Here is a 19010-nt window from a genome sequence, read left to right on the forward strand (position 1 = left end):
CTGCCTCCAGAACTTATTCAGCATAAATGTTAAAATGTAGATTTGAGTTTTGTTCTTCTAATGAAGCTTTGGGTTAATGGTCTGAGCACTGAGAAGAAAGTGCTCAGTCATTTTAATGCCAGTTTGGGTCATGAATATATGTGTAAGATAATAACCAGACTTACTGTTAATGAGACCTAGAAGTAAAATACGTCTCATGAAATCGATATTTATAGAAACTTTAATGTAGACAAAACAACACTCGGTAAAATACAAACATTTATAATGAACGAGAGGTTCATTATGATAACAAATAAAGAAGAAAAATATTAAAGTAAAAAGACAAAAAAGAACAAAACTATAATATCATATCTAGATGAATTGGGAACAGAGCTTAAGGAGCATGTACAACTATTAGTTCAATACCAACTGTTCTCATGAAAATATCCTCTAAAGTGGGGGTTCATCTTAGATCTATAATACAGTATTTACATTTATGTAGAAAGTCTTATCAATGGTAACCACGCAGGACTGACATGTGTTCATGAAACACAAAAAAACAAACTACATTTTGGGTGATGGGAGCATTATTCAGCAAAGACAGTCAAACTTGTTCCTTGTTTTCTTTTTCTTTTTTTTAACCACAACACAGACAACATCAGAAGCTGCAGGGCTAAAAGTAGCTTTCCATTTAAAATGGTTCTTAATTCATTACGCATTGTGGTTTGAACTTTGCATGTTGGAATGCTTCCATCACTGAGCTGCAAAGCAAAAGTCAACCAGAGGAGGAGCTATAAACATGTAAAACTGTCCGTACAGATGCAAGATGTGCATTGTTTTAATAACCTGGTTAACCGTCAAACATTTAAAAACTGTCCTGGAGGTTAATGTCTTTTTAACTCATGGTGATCATCTCGTATTTATCCTTAAGACTGCTGTCATCATCGTCTTCCTCTTCCTCCTCCTCTTCCTCCTCCTCCACATGGGGCTTCTCAGGCTCGTCATGGCGCTGGTGGTGCAGCTCGATGAGCAGGTAGTAGATGATGGCTGCCAGCACGCCGCCCACCATGGGCCCGGCCACGGGGATCCACCACCAGTACTCTCCGGTGCTGAGTGTAAAAACACATCAGAGGAAATGTATCTCTGTCAGTGACACATGCAGCGGTCACTGAGGTCATGTAGTTCACTAATGCCATCACTGGATCATTCACAAACATCGATCGCATCTGTCCACTGCATGTGATGTTATATAACAACACCGTCCATCTCAGCTCAGGTCTCACTTTATACATTAATCTGATAAAGGGATATAATCAAGATTTGACTACCAAGCAGATATCTGAAATGCCTTAACACCATTTCTAGTATATGAAAAATATACAGAAAAATAGTTAACTCGCTAATAGAAAACACATAAAGTCAGACCAAACACAAATAATACACTGAACCTTATGTTATAGTGAACTTAAGAAGGACACAGAGGTCTTAAACTACACCGTTGAGAACAGAAATCCTTCTTCTTGCCCTTGAGCTGACTGGTTTAAAAAAAAAGACAAGTGTTCATGGGACTCATGTAAGATAGACGACATTGAGAATGACTCATATTTTCTTCTACTGTCCTGATTACGTTGAGTGCAGAAAACCTTTAACAAATAAAATGCATGTTTAAAATCTTGAGATGATTTGATGCACAGATGACAGAAAACGGATGTTTGTTTAATACCCATTTCTAATGAGTAGTGGACTTCTAGTGAGAAGAAAAAACGTCGGAGGTGTGACTGTCTTTAATATAATGTGTCGTTTAAGTTTTGGCTCTGACTTTTTTTTTTTTTTTTTTATAATTGTGTCTCGTAAACACCTTTTGGGCTGGTCAAATGATTTAAGCATGACCCAATACGATAACAAACGACATAATGTAATCTATTCAAAATAATATCGAGAACAACATCACATTTATTGTTGATCCCTCTAGAAAACTAACAAACAAATCAAAGCCACAGTGGGCTAACAACATCTTCATTCATTTGCTTCAGAAAAAGGCTAACATAAAAACGATAGAACAAACAGGAATTGAATAAAGGTTTTTTAAATTACTGTGAAAATATTTGTTAAATCTTTTTTTATTTTCTTTGTTTCTTTGTAGTTAATATTCTCGTTGGCTACTTTTTAACATATTATTTACACAAATTGAGAGCCATATAAAATCATGTCTTAATGACTTTTTTTAATGAATCAAGCTGAGGGGGGGAGGGGGGGATCTGATTTGAAATAGTGTCTGACATTCTGTGCTGTGCAGTTACCTGAACACCTCCATCCCCCATCCTGCCAGCGCCGTGAACAGTCGGGGCCCCAGGTCTCTGGCCGGGTTCAGGGGGTACCCACAGTTCAGCCCCATGGACACACCGATGGCCATGATGATCAGACCGATGGCCAGCGGCTCCACACCTTTAGGAGCTCCAATGTTTCCCCCGTCGATGATAGCCAGGATACACAGGACCAGCATGCCCGTCCCCACCACCTGCAGGAGATGAATGTCCTCTTTGATAAACTGCAGAGCTGAGGCACACCGTCAACGCAGCTGACATTTAAAAAGCATTCAGACATACAGCTGTAATTCTCCAATTTTTAAGAGATCATCTTTACCCTAATTTCTTTTTATATTTAAGCTCTGTTCATGTCTCCTTGAAATGGTGTATGAACGTTTAGCTTCCTACATGTCCTGCTCAAGCTTTGTTTACTTTAAATTCATGTAAATATGACTATATGCAGCAAAATTGTTTGTTTTTTTTAAATCAACCTAAATGTGTCTTTGAGCATTCATTTTGTAACAATAGAAGCTGAACATAAACTGTTACTTCACATCCTGTTGATGATGCCATTCCACATAGTTCAAACACAGAGCATGAAACTGATGTGTTGCAGAGTCAATCACGTTTACTCACTTTATACTCTCCAGCTTTTCAGAATCATGAACCTGCAATGTATTATCATTTCTTAAACATTTAACATATACTTTATTTGTCATGCTTTTTAAATTAGGATTTTATTGTTGTGTATTTAACTCTTGGGATTTTTCTTTTTTCTGTAAAGCACTTTGTGACGTTGGTTTTGATAAGTGCTTTATAAACAAACTTTATTATTATCATTATATTATTATAATTACTTCTGCATGATCTGAAAAGCAGTCAGACATACATTTTCACAATAATCATTCTGAATGTTATCCTTTAACGCCGCCTTACAGCTGTTTACCCCCAATGTATGTCTCCTCCAAAAAGAATGCAGAGGACTGAATAACACTATTGTTACGCAGAAACTCAAAAGGACACTTCAACATAACAACAATCACACTTATCTGAGTTACTCAGTGGTTCACTTCATGTCCTTTTCAACAGTTAAAAGCTGGTAGACATGTTATTTTTGCACCACTTAGCCCACTTAAAAAAGACGGAAAGTGGTGTTGGGTATAGATTTGACCCCTCAGAGAATACCAGGAAATCTGTGATTAGACCCAAAGCAGCGCAAAAGAGGGGGTGTTCTCAGACTAAAGGGGGGCAATCAATTCTGCCTTAGTTACAATTGCCAAACTTTGCAGGCTTTAGAGCCTGAATGGGAGCGAAGGTGAACAATAGATAGAATAGGAGGGTGGTCGGGTCACGTCTAGCCAGAGCTCACCTGATCAATGAAGCCGCCTAGGACTGACAGGTGCCTCGCTGGGTAAGAAGCAAAAATGTGACCTGTTGCATTGATACCTGTCACTGACAGAATCCCACTGGTGAAGTCCATGAAAGCATCTGTGAGGGGGGACAAACAGAAAGTGTAAGGGGATCTATTCCATCTGAAAGAAAATGACACTGAAATACTTTTCTCTGACAGATCAAAGATTACGCTCTGAGTTCTATGATTGCTGGCTCTTTATTTACGACTTAAACTGCATGTGTGTTTTCTTTTAGTTTAGTTTTTTTTTTACCATAGTATATTCCAAAGACTGCAGCAGCTCCAGTGAAAGCGCCAAGAAATTGAGCTATGACGTAGAAGGGAAACTTCCAGATCTTCAGTTTTCCAAGAATCACCATGGCCAGAGACACAGCAGGGTTAACATGGCCCCCTGGGAGAGAGGACAAAGCAAGAGGAGTGAGGGAGGGATGCAGCGGGTGGGGGGGTGTCTGGCACGATACCCTCTCCATCATTAGTGAGGGTGTCACATTTACGAGGGGCAGCAGAAGGGGAGCAGCGCCCTGGGCGGTGCCGGGTTTTGTTATGTATATTCACAATAAAAGCGGCAGAATAATGGTCAAGTATTAGAAATTCAAAGAAAAACAAAAGGAGCATTTTTCTGTTCCTCTTTTTCATCCAGCTGTGTTCACATCCTGCCTGTTTTCAATTCAAAAACACATTAGACACTCTGCCCGTGGTTTTTAAAAAAAATAATTTTGATGAAAAAACGGAAAGAATGTGCTGTGTAGTTTAGACTCAGTCAGTTCACTGTCATAGACACACGAGTGCAGCCTGTGATCAATTCAATTTGAAGGACATTTAACGCCCAGGGTTATGGATGACCCGGGAGAGCCTGTGCACTTGTGCTAACAAATCAATGCCCAGTCCACACTCATTGGATGTGGACGGAGCGCTGGCACGTTCCTGCTGACTCTGGAGCTGTGGAGGTGGCACATGGCTGGACGGGAAGTCATAAAGTTATGTTATTACAAGCTGCAAGCCTTAGGAGTAACATTTCATTATAACACATACAAGCGAGCTGTGTCAGGATGTTTATGTGTTCAGGCACTGGTTGTTTGTAATTACTATGAATTATTTTAATGCTGGGGGTCTGAAGAGCTTAAGAGTAGATTAAACAGAGCATCGAAGCTAATTATGAAAACAAACTGTAAAGTTGATTTTGTAGGATGCCAGTGGAGAAGAAAATTGATCTAAACACCATCTAATAACCTCATTCATCAAACTGTGCTGCATGAATTTCAAAATAAAACACCAAACACTGCTGGTGGCTTATGGGAGATATGGAAGTTTTTACTTGATGGAAATAAACTATCAGACGCAGAAGTTTCAACAACCACATTTGCAACTCTCACCTGACACTCCACCGGCCACGTAGGCCGCCATCATCAGTCCCACAGAGAAGCCGATGTGGATGGTGAGAGGCTCACCCAGAGTGTTTCGACTGAGGACGGTCTGAGCGACGGAGCCACAGCCGAACAGCTGACCAACAGAGAGGAAAAAGGACAACAAATTCAAAACAGGCACATCTTAAATCTTTTCACCAATACATCATAAAAACATGTCTGGACAATAACAAAGAAGCAACTTAATTAAGCATAAAACAAGATATCAAACTTGCAAAAACTTCACAAAAGACAACAAAATTCTACTTACAACCAAAACAAACGTCCCCAGGAATTCTGCCAGGAATTCCTTAAGTATTCCATGTTTGAGAGCACAGTGTTGCCTCATGCTTCTCTTGTGATTTTTTTCCATGTGTCACTGTGCCAACTGCTGATACAACTACCAGACGTCCAGCAGCAGTGTGAAGCTCTGGGACTGATCAGAGCTCTTGTGTCAGATCGCCACCTCTGCTCGGCCTGCAGCCATTCAGCACAGACCATCGATCCATTTGTACAACCATCCCTCTGCCCTTTATATCCGCATCTACTCAGTAAGTTTAGAGTGCATGATCTGACGTGAATGTATCGTCATTGAACATTATTTCAGGGAGGATTTTCTATGTGTCGTCAAAGGGAAACACTGAGCTTAGTTCTCTCATGATGGAAAAACATAAATGAATGTTTCAAATACTTTTAAATCGTATTTATTCATTGGTTTAAGATTTGCAGTTTGCATCATATTAACTCCCCCCTCAGAGAAATAACTTAAGGAACAGAAAATACATTTTAAGTACAGGTAAGTAAGCCATTTAGGCCTTTGCATTGTAAAACATCAGTATGCCAGATAGTGCTGTTACACATATTGCCACAAGAGGTCAGCCTTGGCAAGCTGCCATGCTATTCACAACATTATGAGATCACACCTGAGTTGTTAATGACATTATATGAATTATGACATGAAGGAGTCCTCGCAGTGATTCATCATGTCATTACAAAGTCCAGGGATGACTATTAGTGAGTGTGTTTGAATTAAGAGTCAGATCCATAGTCATCCTCGTCCTTCACATTGTCCTCCACAGCCTTACTGAGTGGAGGGGATTTCCTCTTACGCCTGTCAATGCAAAAAAAAATACAATTTTACAAGACTGAACGTGATGCTGCACATGCAGTTCGAGGAACTTGGTGGTATAAGGTGAGTGGTCACCTCATCTCATTCCGCAGTGCGCTCATTTGGCCATGAAGCTGCTCATTGGCCTCGATCTGCTCGTCCAGTTCTCTCTGCAGCTTCTTCTTCGAGTGTTCCAGACGCTCGATCTCCCCCTCTGCCTCGTCCATCTGCCTCTTTGCCGTCTTCAGCCTCTGAGTCAGCTGCAGAGTTCAGAGAAGTGAAACATTTAATCATGAGTCAACTAGACAGCTCCCAACTACTATATAATAAGTTTAAGAAGTGGCTACCTGGTCTCTCTGGCTCAGCAGGTTGACGTGCTCCTCATCCGCCTGCATCTTCATCTCCTTTACTTTACGCTCCAGTCTTCGGTTGGCTTGTTGCAGGCTGTTGTTGTGTCTGAGGACGCAAAAGCAGCAAGAGATCACATCGCAGCTGCAGCTTCCTGTAACTCAACACCTACCCAGTGTGTTTCAGGCCAGAGATACTCTCACTCTTACAACCACAGGGAAAGTGATACGAGGGGGTGTCACTGCTCGTAAGCTACCATAGACTGTCTGATGAAACCATGATCCACAGAGGAGTATCCTGCACAGGGACATACAAACTCTGCATATATTTATCAATGTAATATTTTGTAGAAACAGCTTACTTCTCTTCTCCTTGCAACCGCTCCTCAAGTTCCTGGATGCGGCAGTTCAGTTTGGAGAGGAGTGAATCCTGGTTGTTCCTCTGTGATCCCTCCAGATGAGTCACTCGGCCCTTCAGGTCTTTATTCTGAAACAGAAAATATACCACAGGATAGTCATGAAAAATAATTGAAAGGGACTATGTAGTTTTTAGACACTGTGTAGCACTACAGATCAGTTTTATAATTAAGGAGTCCCTGAGTGCCAGAGGTAAGCACCAGTCTCAGGGGTCTGTACCCATCTCAGGTGTGAGTATACCTGTCTCTCCAGGCTCAACTTGTCACACTCCAGATCCTGTCTGATGGCTCTCTCCTGCATCAGCTCGTTCCTTATCTGGTCCGTCTGTAGCACATGACAAATGGAGAGGGAAACACAGATTTGATAAGTCAGCAGTGGTGAAAAACAACTTAGTACATCTCCTCAAATACTTTAAATTAAAACTATTTTAACATAGCTGACTTACTCCACACTTCTATTCCACAACATTTCAGAACACAATTAATTAATTAAGATAATTAATTAATTAATAATATTTTTTCAAGCAGATTTTGTTTTCTTTTTCTCCCCCTGTAAAAGGCACGAGTAGTTTCACACTTATGTGAAATCTAATACTTGATTTTTCACCACTTCATAAATTCAATATAAAGGTTTATTCATGGGCTTTTTTATGACTTTTATTTAGAGATGGCACAGTGGATAGAGTCTGAAATCAGGGAGAGAGAGAGTGGGGAATGTCATGCGGGAAAGGAGGCACAGGTCGGATTTGAACCCGGGATGCACGCCTGTGTATGGGTCGCTCACTAACCACTGGGCTATCAGCATAACTTAAATATTGCACACAACTAACTGGAGCATACTCTTAAGAAATTGATCAAACTATGAAAAATGGAAGTGTACTGAGTGTCATCAGATTTCAGATTTAGAATTTATGACACTATATTCAATGTATTAAATATGAAGAGTAGGCAACTTTAAAGTGAGGTCTTGTTCACAATTCACCACCAGTTTCACACTTACGCTCTCATTTTCGTTGCCTATTCTAGAGTGGGGAACATACTCTGTGGTACAAAGACTTAATTAAGAGTTATTCAAACATTACTAAGACAAGAAGTGTTGTGCTTTGTTTCATGAGAACAGACCAAACTTACTGAGAGTTATTAAGGGAGAAGAACGATTCTTGCCATACTAAGAAATGCATATTAAGATCATAATTCGTGATCATCAACTTCCTAATTTATTATCAATGAGCTCATTAAGAGGATATTAAGGATATACTCTTCAATGGCCTGTTAGCTATAGAATATGGTCATGTAGATTAAGTTACAAATAAGCACTTAATTATGACTAACCAGCAGTTAGTATGCTACCAATAAGCATGCTAATGAGAACCAATTCATAGTAGATATGGTGACCTTATTGTGAAGTCTTAACAAAATCAAAACGACTTTATGTAGGACTACTACAACATTATTGTGGTTGAAAAAAAGATCATAAAACCATTTTTTAGACTGATAATCTGTTCAAACTCATGGAATAAAGTAATTGTTTATTAAACTAACAGGGCAAAGACACGTGGGAACTGAAGAACTCATTTGTTTTTGCCAATTTCCAACCTTGAAGGTAAATATGGGCTTGTACTTCATATGTGCTGGCTTTCATATTGACTGGAAACACGGCTGTTTCTTATTAAAAAAGAACACCGCCTGTTGACGTTCAGGTTTGATGAAAGGTTTTCAGCTTAACTCCTAAAATGAGAGGAAATGCAGTCTGGTCTGAGCAGCGACATCAGATCTAAAGGCTCTCTCTAATAACATCCAGAGGCCCGGTGCAGGGAGTGTGAAAGGCTGCTCACAATAGTTTGCTTCTTTTTTTTTTTTTTTGTAACCAACACAGGATTTTGTGTCAATTAGTCTGCACCGCTTTGCTCCTATGAATGGTGGCCTACTTTACGGGCACACAGAGGATGTGAGGCTCCTGTGACGGCCTAAGATATGGAGAAAACATGTATGAAGTCAGAGGGGTTCAGACATATTTCAGGGCTTAAAGTGGAGAAACCAAAACAAAACTTGTTTCTCAGCCTGGCTGGGAAACACCAATCAGCAGCTTTTCATGTCCAATGGGAAATCTGAGAACTCGGCCTGAAATCTGTTTATAATGAAAACAGATGTAGGGCTGGGTGGTTCTGACTTAATACAGGTTATAATTCTGTCACTGTGTGAATGTTAGAAAATACAGGATAAGACCTATGTGTGCAGACAAAAAGCAAACACAGAGAGGGGTTGAACCTGCCTGCTCTTTGGTTTTGTCTAATCGCTCCATCAGCCGGTCGGCGCTGCTTCGCTCATCATTAAGATCCTCTTCTAGCTGACCGATACGACTCTGAGGAGGGAGGAAAACATTAGAAGAGCGTCAAACCAACATTTATTTGATAAATTTATAACATCACACTGTCATGCTTCTCAGAAAAGAGGACGTGAGAAATGATGACGTGATGAGAAAACAGACTTAAAATGGTATGGAAATGTAATAAAATCAGAAAGAAAACTGCATTCAAATCATGATAACACCGAAAGACTGAAAGCTCTGTTCGGTGGATGTGAGTGTTTGAAAACAGAAGGAAAAGTGAAAGAGGACTCCTGAGAACACCCAGACTGGTCTGATAACTTTTTACAGTAAACAGCAGTTTCCTTGGTCGATTCAGAGAGTCAACACTGAGCACACTGCTATCACTGTGTAATGTTTTGTCATCAGCAGGACAAATAGTGCTGAGCTGTGAGATGTTGTTGGCTCTTTTCAGCACCCTTACAGTTCACAGGACTAAGCGAGGGCAAATACAGGCACAGGAGAAGATAAACACTCCACAACATGTGATAACCTGAAGTGTGTTTGACTGTGAGCTCTGATAAGAGGGAGGACTGTTTCTGATCGAAAGATCATCCGTTTAGAATCGTAGCATGTGCACGACAATATTACTTTTAGGCCATGGAAAATTGGAGTTGTCATTTAAAACCTCACAATCCACTTTGAAAATATATTTATGCTTCAACTGTGAAAACCCTACGAGAAGAACATCAGACTCATGGCTGTCATGTCAAGTTTTCACCAGTGTAAGATATCATGCACTGATCCAAAACTCAAAATCTGCATCGCAAACTGAAGGAAGCTCGCGAAATCAAAGATCAATCAGAGCTGCTATTGAGACGTATACAAGGATATTCAAGAATCCTGTGTTGTTAGAGTTTGTCAGAGAGTCTACATTTAAAGCTGGGATATTAGACTCATAAATATAATGAGATGCACAATCAAAAACATAACGTTTGGTTGTAATGGTTCCTAAAGGTTGCAGTTCACCTCCATGAGCTTGACCTGCCGCTCCCGCTCCCCCACCGTGGCTGCATTCCTCTCCTCCAGCTCCTCCGCCCTCTGCTCCAGCTGCCGGCCCCTGAGCTGGGCCTCCTGCTGCTCCCTGAGACACCTCCGCAGATCCTCCTCCAGAGGAAGCAGCTGGACCCAGAACAGAGCACAACACAAACATGTCAGATAAGATGTAACATGCATAAAGTATGACCAGCAGTTCCTGCTATTATGGAATGGTTTAATCATTCAAACAGTGTTAAACAAATACAGAATTCTTCAAACCTGTGAGACATCCTTGACTACTTTTTATGTTTCTGTTTAAATCACATCCCAAAAAAAATAACCCTCCATAATCCTGTTAGCACCTAGTTAGAAGTAAAATATTAAAACAAAGGAGCCCCTCTTCATTTTCATACTGTAGTCATCTTTTTTTATTGCCAACAAAAGACAGTTGATCTGATGAACCAGAGGGACATTGAGCACCACACCTCTTCCTGCAGTTTTTTGGCTGCCTGTCGGGATTTCTCCAGCTCTACTCCCTTTTCCTGCAGCTGTCTCCGCAGCTCGTCCAACTCCCTCTGACTCTTCTCTTTGGCCTCATCCACCTGGTTCTGAAGCACATCTGTGGACGCCTCACACTCCTCCATGATGCTATTCATCTGAACATGAAGATAAACAAAGAGCCCGACAGTGAGAAAAGTGCCCCTCTGTGGGTATGAAGCTATATGGCATTACATATCTCATATCTGTTTTTAAAAGACTTTACAAGCACAAGAAGTATCCACAGTCTGTTTATGTCATGTAAGATAAACGTATTTTCTGTCCATTTGGCTCAAAAATGCTGATGTTTTTTTTCCAGATCCTTCTCTCACCTTCCTCTGCAGTTGCTCTACAGTCCTGTCATGCATCCTCCTCTCATCCTCCAGTTCAGCTTTTGTCCTCCACAGCTCCTCTGTTTGTTTTCTCTCCTCCTTGAGCTTTTCCTTCAGCTCCCTGTGCTCATGATTAAGCTTGGTTAGCCTACCCTGAAAAAAAGAAAGAAAGAGGTAATGGTGAGCGACAAAGCACACTTAACAACTGTCCCATGTTTGTGTGTGAGTCATTTGACTGTTTACGGTACAGAGAGGAAAACAAATCAAAGGAAAGAGGAGCTTGCATGCAGGAAAAAGAAGCTACACAGTATGCATCAGGCTGTTTCTCTAAAGCTAACAGAAACCTCCCTTTACCTGCACCTCCTCTAAGCGAGAGAGCAGCGACTGGTTGGACTGACATATCTCCTCCTCATTCCTCCTTACATCCCTCAGCGCCTCCTCCAGCTGCTGCTTTTCTCTCTGGGGAACAACATGAATATTTATAGAAAATATCAGACCATCACACATCAGCAAAGAAGAAAGGTTGATGAAACCATCTGGATGGACATTTTGTCTGTGTTTCTCACCTCCAGTTGCTTTGCTCTCTGTTCCAGCAGTCTCTCTTTGGTTTTACTCTCCTGGATTGCCAGACTCAGCTGATCCATCTTGTTGTTCTGCTCCTGCACCTTTCCTCTCAGCTGATCCTTCTCCTGGCTCAGCTCCTTCAGCTGCATCTTAGCTGCACCACTCTCCTCTTCTACCGCGACCCTCTTCTGACCCAGCAGAGCATTGCTCTGGAGGTCAGGATGAGATAATTAAAAATGGATTAAAAAAACAAATGGTTCAGCTTTTTATACTCAAGACAAAAGGTAAACATGCCTCTTCTGCTACCTCTTTGGCCTGCTCTAACTCCACGAGCAGCTTTTCAAGCTCGTTTTCATATTCCTCCTTCAGAGCGGCCATGTAGTTATCATGAGTTTCCACCTCCTCTTTCAGCGCCCCCTTCAGGGCATTCAGCTCTCTCTCCTTATGGTGCAGCACCTCCTCCTGCTCCTCCTTCACCTGTAGCATCTCCTGAAAGTCCATCCGCAGCAGAGCCATGTCCTGACACACATCCAACAAAACATCAATACCTTGTGGCCAGTGAAGGAGACTTTCCAGCTGTTGTTGATTTTTTGAAGCTTTTCTCCCTCATGTGGTTTCATTTACCTTCAGAAGGACTTCTTTTTCCGTGTATATCACCTCATCCTTCTTGGCGTGGTCCAGCTCGTCGTGCATCTCAGAAAGCTGCTGCTGAAGGTCTTTCATCTCCGTCTTAGCTCTCTCTCTCTCTGCCTTCATCTGAGTCAGCCTGACAGCATGCAAAAAAATGTGCAGAAAAGACAGAAATATTGGATTTCTATATTTCATGTCAAGGGAAGACGCCTGCTTGCCCTGCTTTAAGCATTTAAAAAGGTTGAAAGAACTAGATAACAGAAAGGCATGTGCACACTTAATCCAAATGGTATTTGACTCTTCTTTCGGTCAAGTGACCTTCATCGGATCATCACAGATCACTTGACAGACCTCAGAGTACGAGCAGAAGCTTAGTAAAAGGAAGTGTATCATAGCATTGATCGAAGGCCACAGGTATACACAGGTATTCTGTTAAGCTCTGGACTGATTCATTTGATATACAAGGGGAAAGAACGTCATCTAATAAACTGTCATTTTCTGTTCTAAGGAATTTTTCAACAGTAAAAACAATATAAAGCTACAGCCAGCAGCTGTTAGCTTAGCTTAGCACTAAGGGGAAAGCTAGCCCTGCTCAAAGGTAACACATTCAACTTATCAGAAACTCTACAGCTTATTAATTTACATAATTTACACATTTTGTTTATCCAGACAATAAAGTACAATGAAAATAGTATGTGAGTCCTTTCTGGCCTATTTGTGTGATTTCTAAGTAGAGCTAGCTACAGCTCGGCTAATAGGCAAACTGTTTCCTCCTGTTTTTTTCTTTTAAGCTGTATAAGCAAACAAGCTCAGCCTCTTATTGACAGAGCCCCACAGACAAAACATTTGAGTCTTGACCTTCTACATATATCTCTCTGCAACAGAACAAGAACAACTTTAATTTCGCAACTTTTTTAACAAGTTGCTGCTAATCTGTGAAAATCATTTTTCACAACCTAGCAGGTCTTCAACTGAAGGTCAGGGGGAAAAGAAAGAAAAGATCACTACACATTTACCCAAATAGAGTCCAGCTAGGGAGTGAGCTAGTGAGTTGTTTTAGAGACAGTAAGCTTGAAAGCATCAGCCTCACTATAACTGAGGTTACTGACCGATTCAAAGTTTCCTGCTCTTTAAGATGTAAAAATGTAGACATGGCATAGTTCAGTCATCATTGTTGACTGTGTAAACTGAGAGTAGAGGTCAGGTCCTCACTCTTGTTTGGTGGACACTAGTGCCGCCTCGATCCCAGCCAGTCTGTCCCTGAGATTGCAGAGCTCTTCCTGACTTTTGGCCAGCTCTTCCTGAAGTTTCTTCTTCTCTGTCCGGGCCTTTTCACAAGCTTTGGCAAGAGTCTTTTCATTCTGCACCACGCAACAGAAAACAGAAACAGGAACGTCACTCAATGGGACAGGAAGTGAGTGTTTTAGAAATGAATCAGCAGGATGGAACAGTACTTAACCTTTATCTCAGTTTCCAGTTTTTGCCTTAACTCAGACACTTCTTTCTCCAGTGTGACTTGTTTGTCCTGTAAAAGCTTCACCTTAGCTGCAGAACCCTACATGTGAGAGAAAGGAGACGTCCAGCAACACGGTGTCAGCGTTATGGTCGGACAAACACATTCAGTCATGCTGAACAAGGATCAACACTGGTGAAGAATTTCGCCCCAACACACACTTTCTCCTCCAGCTCCTCCAAATTTTCAGCCATCTTCCACTTGATCTTGTTGACTCTTTCAAGCAGCAGGTTGACTTTCTTCTGAGTGGTGGAGTCATCGTCAGTCGTCCTAAGAATCAATAAAAATGATTTACAATCCCTCCATCAAAAGTTCTCTCAGGGTTTAATCATAAAGTAAAATGTTGTCTAACGAAGACAGTGCAGAATGTTTCAGTGGAGCGAATGAAACACCGGTACCTGACACGCCACAGCCTGGCAGTGATTCTTGAATAAAACCGCCCTGCTTAAGCACATATATTTACAAAGTACTGACGGGTCTTAAAACTTTTCCGTGTGAAGAAGATATTTTATCAGGGGAAACGAGAACATGCCCTGCATTCCTGACTGCAGTGTGAGCACACACAGCTGGAGCAGCACCCCGTTATCTGACCACATTACATGATCACAACCACAAGCTAATCACCTAAAGGCGGCTGTAGGGTAAACTAAATAAACATGGCAAAGCAATGTTTTAGTTTGAACATTACTTTAAAGTGGGAATGCGAACGTATTTATCAAGCTTTTTTTGATTAATAATCTGACATCTTCAGAAAAAGGCATCACTTCTTGTTTTGCTTAGTTTTCAATGAGAAGATTGATACCACTAATCCTTTCATATATCACATACAAAGCTACATCTTGTATAATTTTTAGCTTAGCTTGTTTGAGCTTAGCATAACAACTGAAGACAGGTTAAAAAGACTTAAATACTACTTGCCTCTTTATTTAAAGTCCCAATGAAATGGAACTTCAAGAGTATCCGACTGTCGTGACATGTTTCTAACTGAAACGGGATTGAACCAATCATAAGGTTTATCCCAAGGCGGAAAATAACGTTGGGATGAATTTGATTAGCTTTTTCATGCTTTTCAATCGACTGTGTTTAACTTGGTCGGAAAATTAGTAAACGCCTCTAAGTGCAGGACAAGTCATAAGACATTTGAAATGTTTAGAAGGAAGAGAAAATACTGTTATTTTGATGTAAATATACTTAGAAAATTATTTATTGCGATATATTTGGCAGATAATGGACATTTAATGCAGGTATTAAAACTGGGAAAATGTATTTTTAAACTAATGGGGACTTTAAAAGCTGCAGTCATAGAACACATGACTTGCTCTTGTGCTAAGATAAGCTAAGTGGCGACTGCCTGTACCTTCATATTTTAGGAATCGACAGAAGTGTTGTCAATATTCTATTAAATCTCAGCAAGAAAGCAAATAACCGTATTTTCCAAAAAATTTGGAGCAACTTTCACAAAGTTCTCAGTCTTATGGGGCACTTACCCGTCCTGAAGGTACGTGAACAGCATTTGCCTCGTTGTGTCTTCAGTTGAGTCCACAGACAGTTCTTGCTGTCCTTTCAGAAGATCAGGAGTCACCTGGTTAGGAAATATACAGCAATAAACACACCCTTTGTAAATAAATACTGTGCCTTGGTGCAAATCTCTTTACCTGTGCATCTCTGTCATCAGATTCATCCATCTGGTCACTGCACAATGTGGAGATGAACGGTTTCTCTGCTCTCTGAAGATGTTTGACAGCCTGTGGAGGGCTCATCTCTTTTCCATTTTGAACACTATTAAGGGTGCTGGGCCTGTTCTCTTCCTTCTTGCTCCCATAAGAGGCTTCCCGGCTGAGGAGCCGAGCTCTGGCCGACCCCGGAGGATATATCCCACTTGGAGTCTCGCCCCTGATACCCTTCAGAGAGGACGCTCTGCTGGAGGAACAGGAGGACGACGAGGATTCAGATGTTCTGCTGCTGTCCACGCTGCGTGACCTTCGACACTGCTCTGGGTCCAACCTGTTCCTCGGGCCTCCTCTTCCTCTCCGCTGGCTGCTGTTGAACTGGCTTATAAGCTTCCCTACGGAAAAGATGGAGTCTGTGTCCACTGTGTTTGGGGACCTCCCAGGGAGCTGTCGACTTAAGGAAGACTCTTTATTTTGGACCACCTCCCCCTGGTCTCCCTCTGGGCCTTCAGCAGGCAGGGGGATCCTGGGTTTAGTAGAGGGGGTTGTCTCTTGATGAAGAGCCATGTTTGGCTGTGCTAGTCGAGCTTTTGATCCTTTTGAAGGAACAACTAGGTTCAGGTTATTTCTCTCAGGGTCATAAGGTCGCAGAATCTCAGGATGGTTCTGATAATGAAACCCAGCGGAGGATGCAGTCCGTTGTGACTCATGTGATGGAGAGTCCACAGACCTCCTCACCATGCCCGGGTTATACCCAGCCTGGTGAGTGATCACAGAGATGTCCTGGTGGATCTCCTGGCCGGAACTGTTCAGAACCACAAAGGGTTGACCTTTGATCCCTTGGACCTGGACCCTGACTCCAAACATGCTGTCCTGGCTCCGCTGTATCCTGATGTCTGGAGAGCTGCTCAGTTGCTGAGACTCCATCTTGGACAAACAAATGAACTGGTGAAAAACAAACCTGTGTTACAAAATAACACTGAAGAAAAGTGATCTTGCTGCATGGGAAGGTGAGCGGTCAAAGAGAGTGTTTACACAACATAGGAGCGAAGGGAGCCACACAGGGACACAATGATAGACGTCCATGCGACTCCTAACACAGCTGCACTCAGTAAAAGAGCGAATAAATGGAGACTGACAATAGCCTGATAATGCAGTGCAATGAGAACAGCTCGCTCTGTGTGCTCATGACAGTCTACTATTGTACAGCTGAGACAACTGCATGACGACTACAACCGACCGAGGTTTCCAAGGTGTCGTCATCCAGTTCATGGTATGACACTCAAGGAAAGTGCTTATCAACAAATGTGTTACTGTGAGACTGAAACACAAGAGGGGTTATGAAGCAGACAAAACGGTATCCTCTTAAGAGCGCCATCCTGAGTGTAGTCATTCAAGTTCTTTACAAAACTCAAGCTGCTCATTAATAGAAAATAAAGACTGATTTTAGTTTTTATTATGAAGGCTTTATCATAAAACCTATTGATGGTTTATAAAGAAAATGCTGGTGTTTAAAGATCAGTGAATACATTTTCAACATTTAGGTTTCAAGTGAGGAAATAACTTGTATTTTAATTGTCATAATGGATGAATCCACAGACTTTTCTCTAGATCCATCATTTGGTCTAAAATGTAAAAAACCCAAAGTTGTGTCTTTACAAGTCTTTTTTTTGTTTGGTGTTGAACCAAACACACCCAGTTTAATATGACACAACTTAGAAAAAAAGGAAATCTCTATTTCTGAGAGGATGAAAACAACATCATCTGCATAGAAAAACTACTTTTAATTAATTTGGCTACCGAAAATATTTTGCAATCATCTTTCTCTTGATAAAATAGTCTAATCGTTTATGCTCTAGTATCCCAGGTTGTGGAAAATCCCCCTCCAGCATGATAACTTATTTGTCCCTGTTGCAAAATTAATCAGAATGACCATCATATTAATTTATTAGGCTACTGTTTTTAAGAACGTAAGTTTCAGCATCGACTGCTAAATGATCATAAAGACAGTGAATGGCTTTTCTATGATGTTTTAAAGAATGGATAAAATTATCAAAAAAAGGAAATTAAAAACCAATAGCAGGATTTAATACAACCCAACAACCCAAATGGTGTTTATCTCATAAATCGATTATAGCTATAAATTATATTATATATATATATATTATAGTAAAACATTACAAAACAACCTACTTATCATCAATAACTCATATGGGAACAACTTTTAGTCCAACAGTGATAACTGAGATAACTGTGTACGTTAAGTTGAGTGGCAAATGTCAAACTACGGTCCAATGCTATTGGCCATTGTGCAAACAGGATTTTGATTTAATAAGTGTTTTAAAGTTGAATTCAGCTTTAATATGTGAATAGGCTACAAGTGTGTGCATGCATTATTTGCAGCGGATCTGCGTTTATCCGGTTTGACTGAACTTCACTTCACCTCACTCTGTTTTAACAACATGACTTTAAACAAATAGTTCACGGTCAGGAAAAGTAGGCTACACAATGAAGACGTGAAATAAACTCGTGTTATTACATAAACTCCGTCCAATCATTACAGGAGTAGTAGCCTCTAACACTGGCAGATCAAGTGAAAGAGGCAGAAAACAGTTTAAAGTTAATTACGATACAATAAGTCTCCACTTAAAAACAACGACAGGCTACACAAAACTCACAAAAGCGATCATTTTATTGTCTTTAAGAGGAAACGCAAAGATATCGACCCGAGTTGAAACTTACCGGCGGCTGTGTCCAGTCGGAGAGTTGAACTGAATCCTCCTCCTCCTCCTCCTCCTCCTCCTCCTCCGTGTCCGCTCTCACTGTCCTGCCTCCACCCGGACACGATGATCACACTGGCCTCTGAGAGAGGCGTTCACTGCCTGCATCGTGTCCGATGTTTAAAACATAGGCCTACGCCTTAACACTTAAAAATGATTTAATATCCACAATATGAAAGTCAAACTGGTTCGAAGAATAGAATCGTAAATCACACTGGGATTTTCTGATTATAAAGCCTGATAGGTTTGTGGGACATATTTGTAATTTGAGGACGCCACAACGGAATGTTTGCATGTGTTTTATGTTAAGTCTCTGCCCATGAAGGAAAATAACTGCTACATTTGAGTTTTCTTTTCTTTTTTTCTCCTAAATGCAAGCCCTGTTGTAAATAGACCACGAGTCATGTATTATTAGCCTCTTTTTTTAATGGGAATGTGTTCATTAGAGCATGGATGGTTAGGGAGCTGATAAGAAATGAGAAAACAAGGAGAAACACAAGCAAGAAAGGTCTCCATAACCTGTCAAGTTGTGATATGGTCAGGACCTCAAGGCCAAAGTAGGGCAACTTTAATTATTTAGTATTGTTGAGAGTGTCAGTCACAAGTCATTTTAATAAAGCTCCAGTATTTGGATATTTGTTGGATTTGCACTTCTACGGCAGTAAAGGTTT

At 41.0% G+C, this 19010-nt stretch overlaps 2 protein-coding genes across 4 annotated transcripts; both read right to left on the reverse strand.

The window, feature by feature from the left end:
• Positions 1-202: 202 nt before the first annotated feature.
• LOC110004143 (aquaporin-9-like) lies at positions 203-5658 on the reverse strand. The gene is made up of 6 exons (XM_020659701.3): positions 5371-5658; positions 5070-5196; positions 3950-4087; positions 3655-3773; positions 2280-2497; positions 203-1088 (listed from the first exon to the last, which is right to left on the reverse strand). Exons 1-6 carry the CDS (start codon positions 5470-5472, stop codon positions 875-877), a joined length of 918 nt encoding a protein of 305 aa, XP_020515357.2. The 5' UTR covers positions 5473-5658; the 3' UTR covers positions 203-874.
• Positions 5659-5787: 129 nt separating this feature from the next.
• LOC110004133 (cingulin-like protein 1) lies at positions 5788-18383 on the reverse strand. 3 transcript variants are annotated; one of them, XM_065957120.1, is made up of 19 exons: positions 18302-18383; positions 15545-16486; positions 15377-15471; positions 14051-14159; positions 13836-13931; positions 13589-13737; positions 12371-12512; positions 12053-12265; positions 11749-11955; positions 11537-11641; positions 11183-11335; positions 10799-10969; positions 10305-10457; positions 9243-9332; positions 7212-7295; positions 6917-7041; positions 6555-6663; positions 6304-6467; positions 5788-6210 (listed from the first exon to the last, which is right to left on the reverse strand). In XM_065957120.1, exons 2-19 carry the CDS (start codon positions 16484-16486, stop codon positions 6129-6131), a joined length of 3189 nt encoding a protein of 1062 aa, XP_065813192.1. In that variant the 5' UTR covers positions 18302-18383; the 3' UTR covers positions 5788-6128. The 3 variants fall into 3 exon arrangements, with proteins under 3 accessions (XP_065813192.1, XP_065813193.1, XP_029138203.2); XM_065957121.1 differs by having other exon boundaries at positions 15377-15444; positions 15545-16504; positions 18302-18362; XM_029282370.2 differs by having other exon boundaries at positions 15545-16504; positions 18302-18362.
• Between the last annotated feature and the right edge of the window lie 627 nt (positions 18384-19010).

The sequence above is a fragment of the Labrus bergylta genome, chromosome 7, assembly GCF_963930695.1.
Source record: "Labrus bergylta chromosome 7, fLabBer1.1, whole genome shotgun sequence".
NCBI classification, from domain to species: Eukaryota; Metazoa; Chordata; class Actinopteri; order Labriformes; family Labridae; genus Labrus; species Labrus bergylta.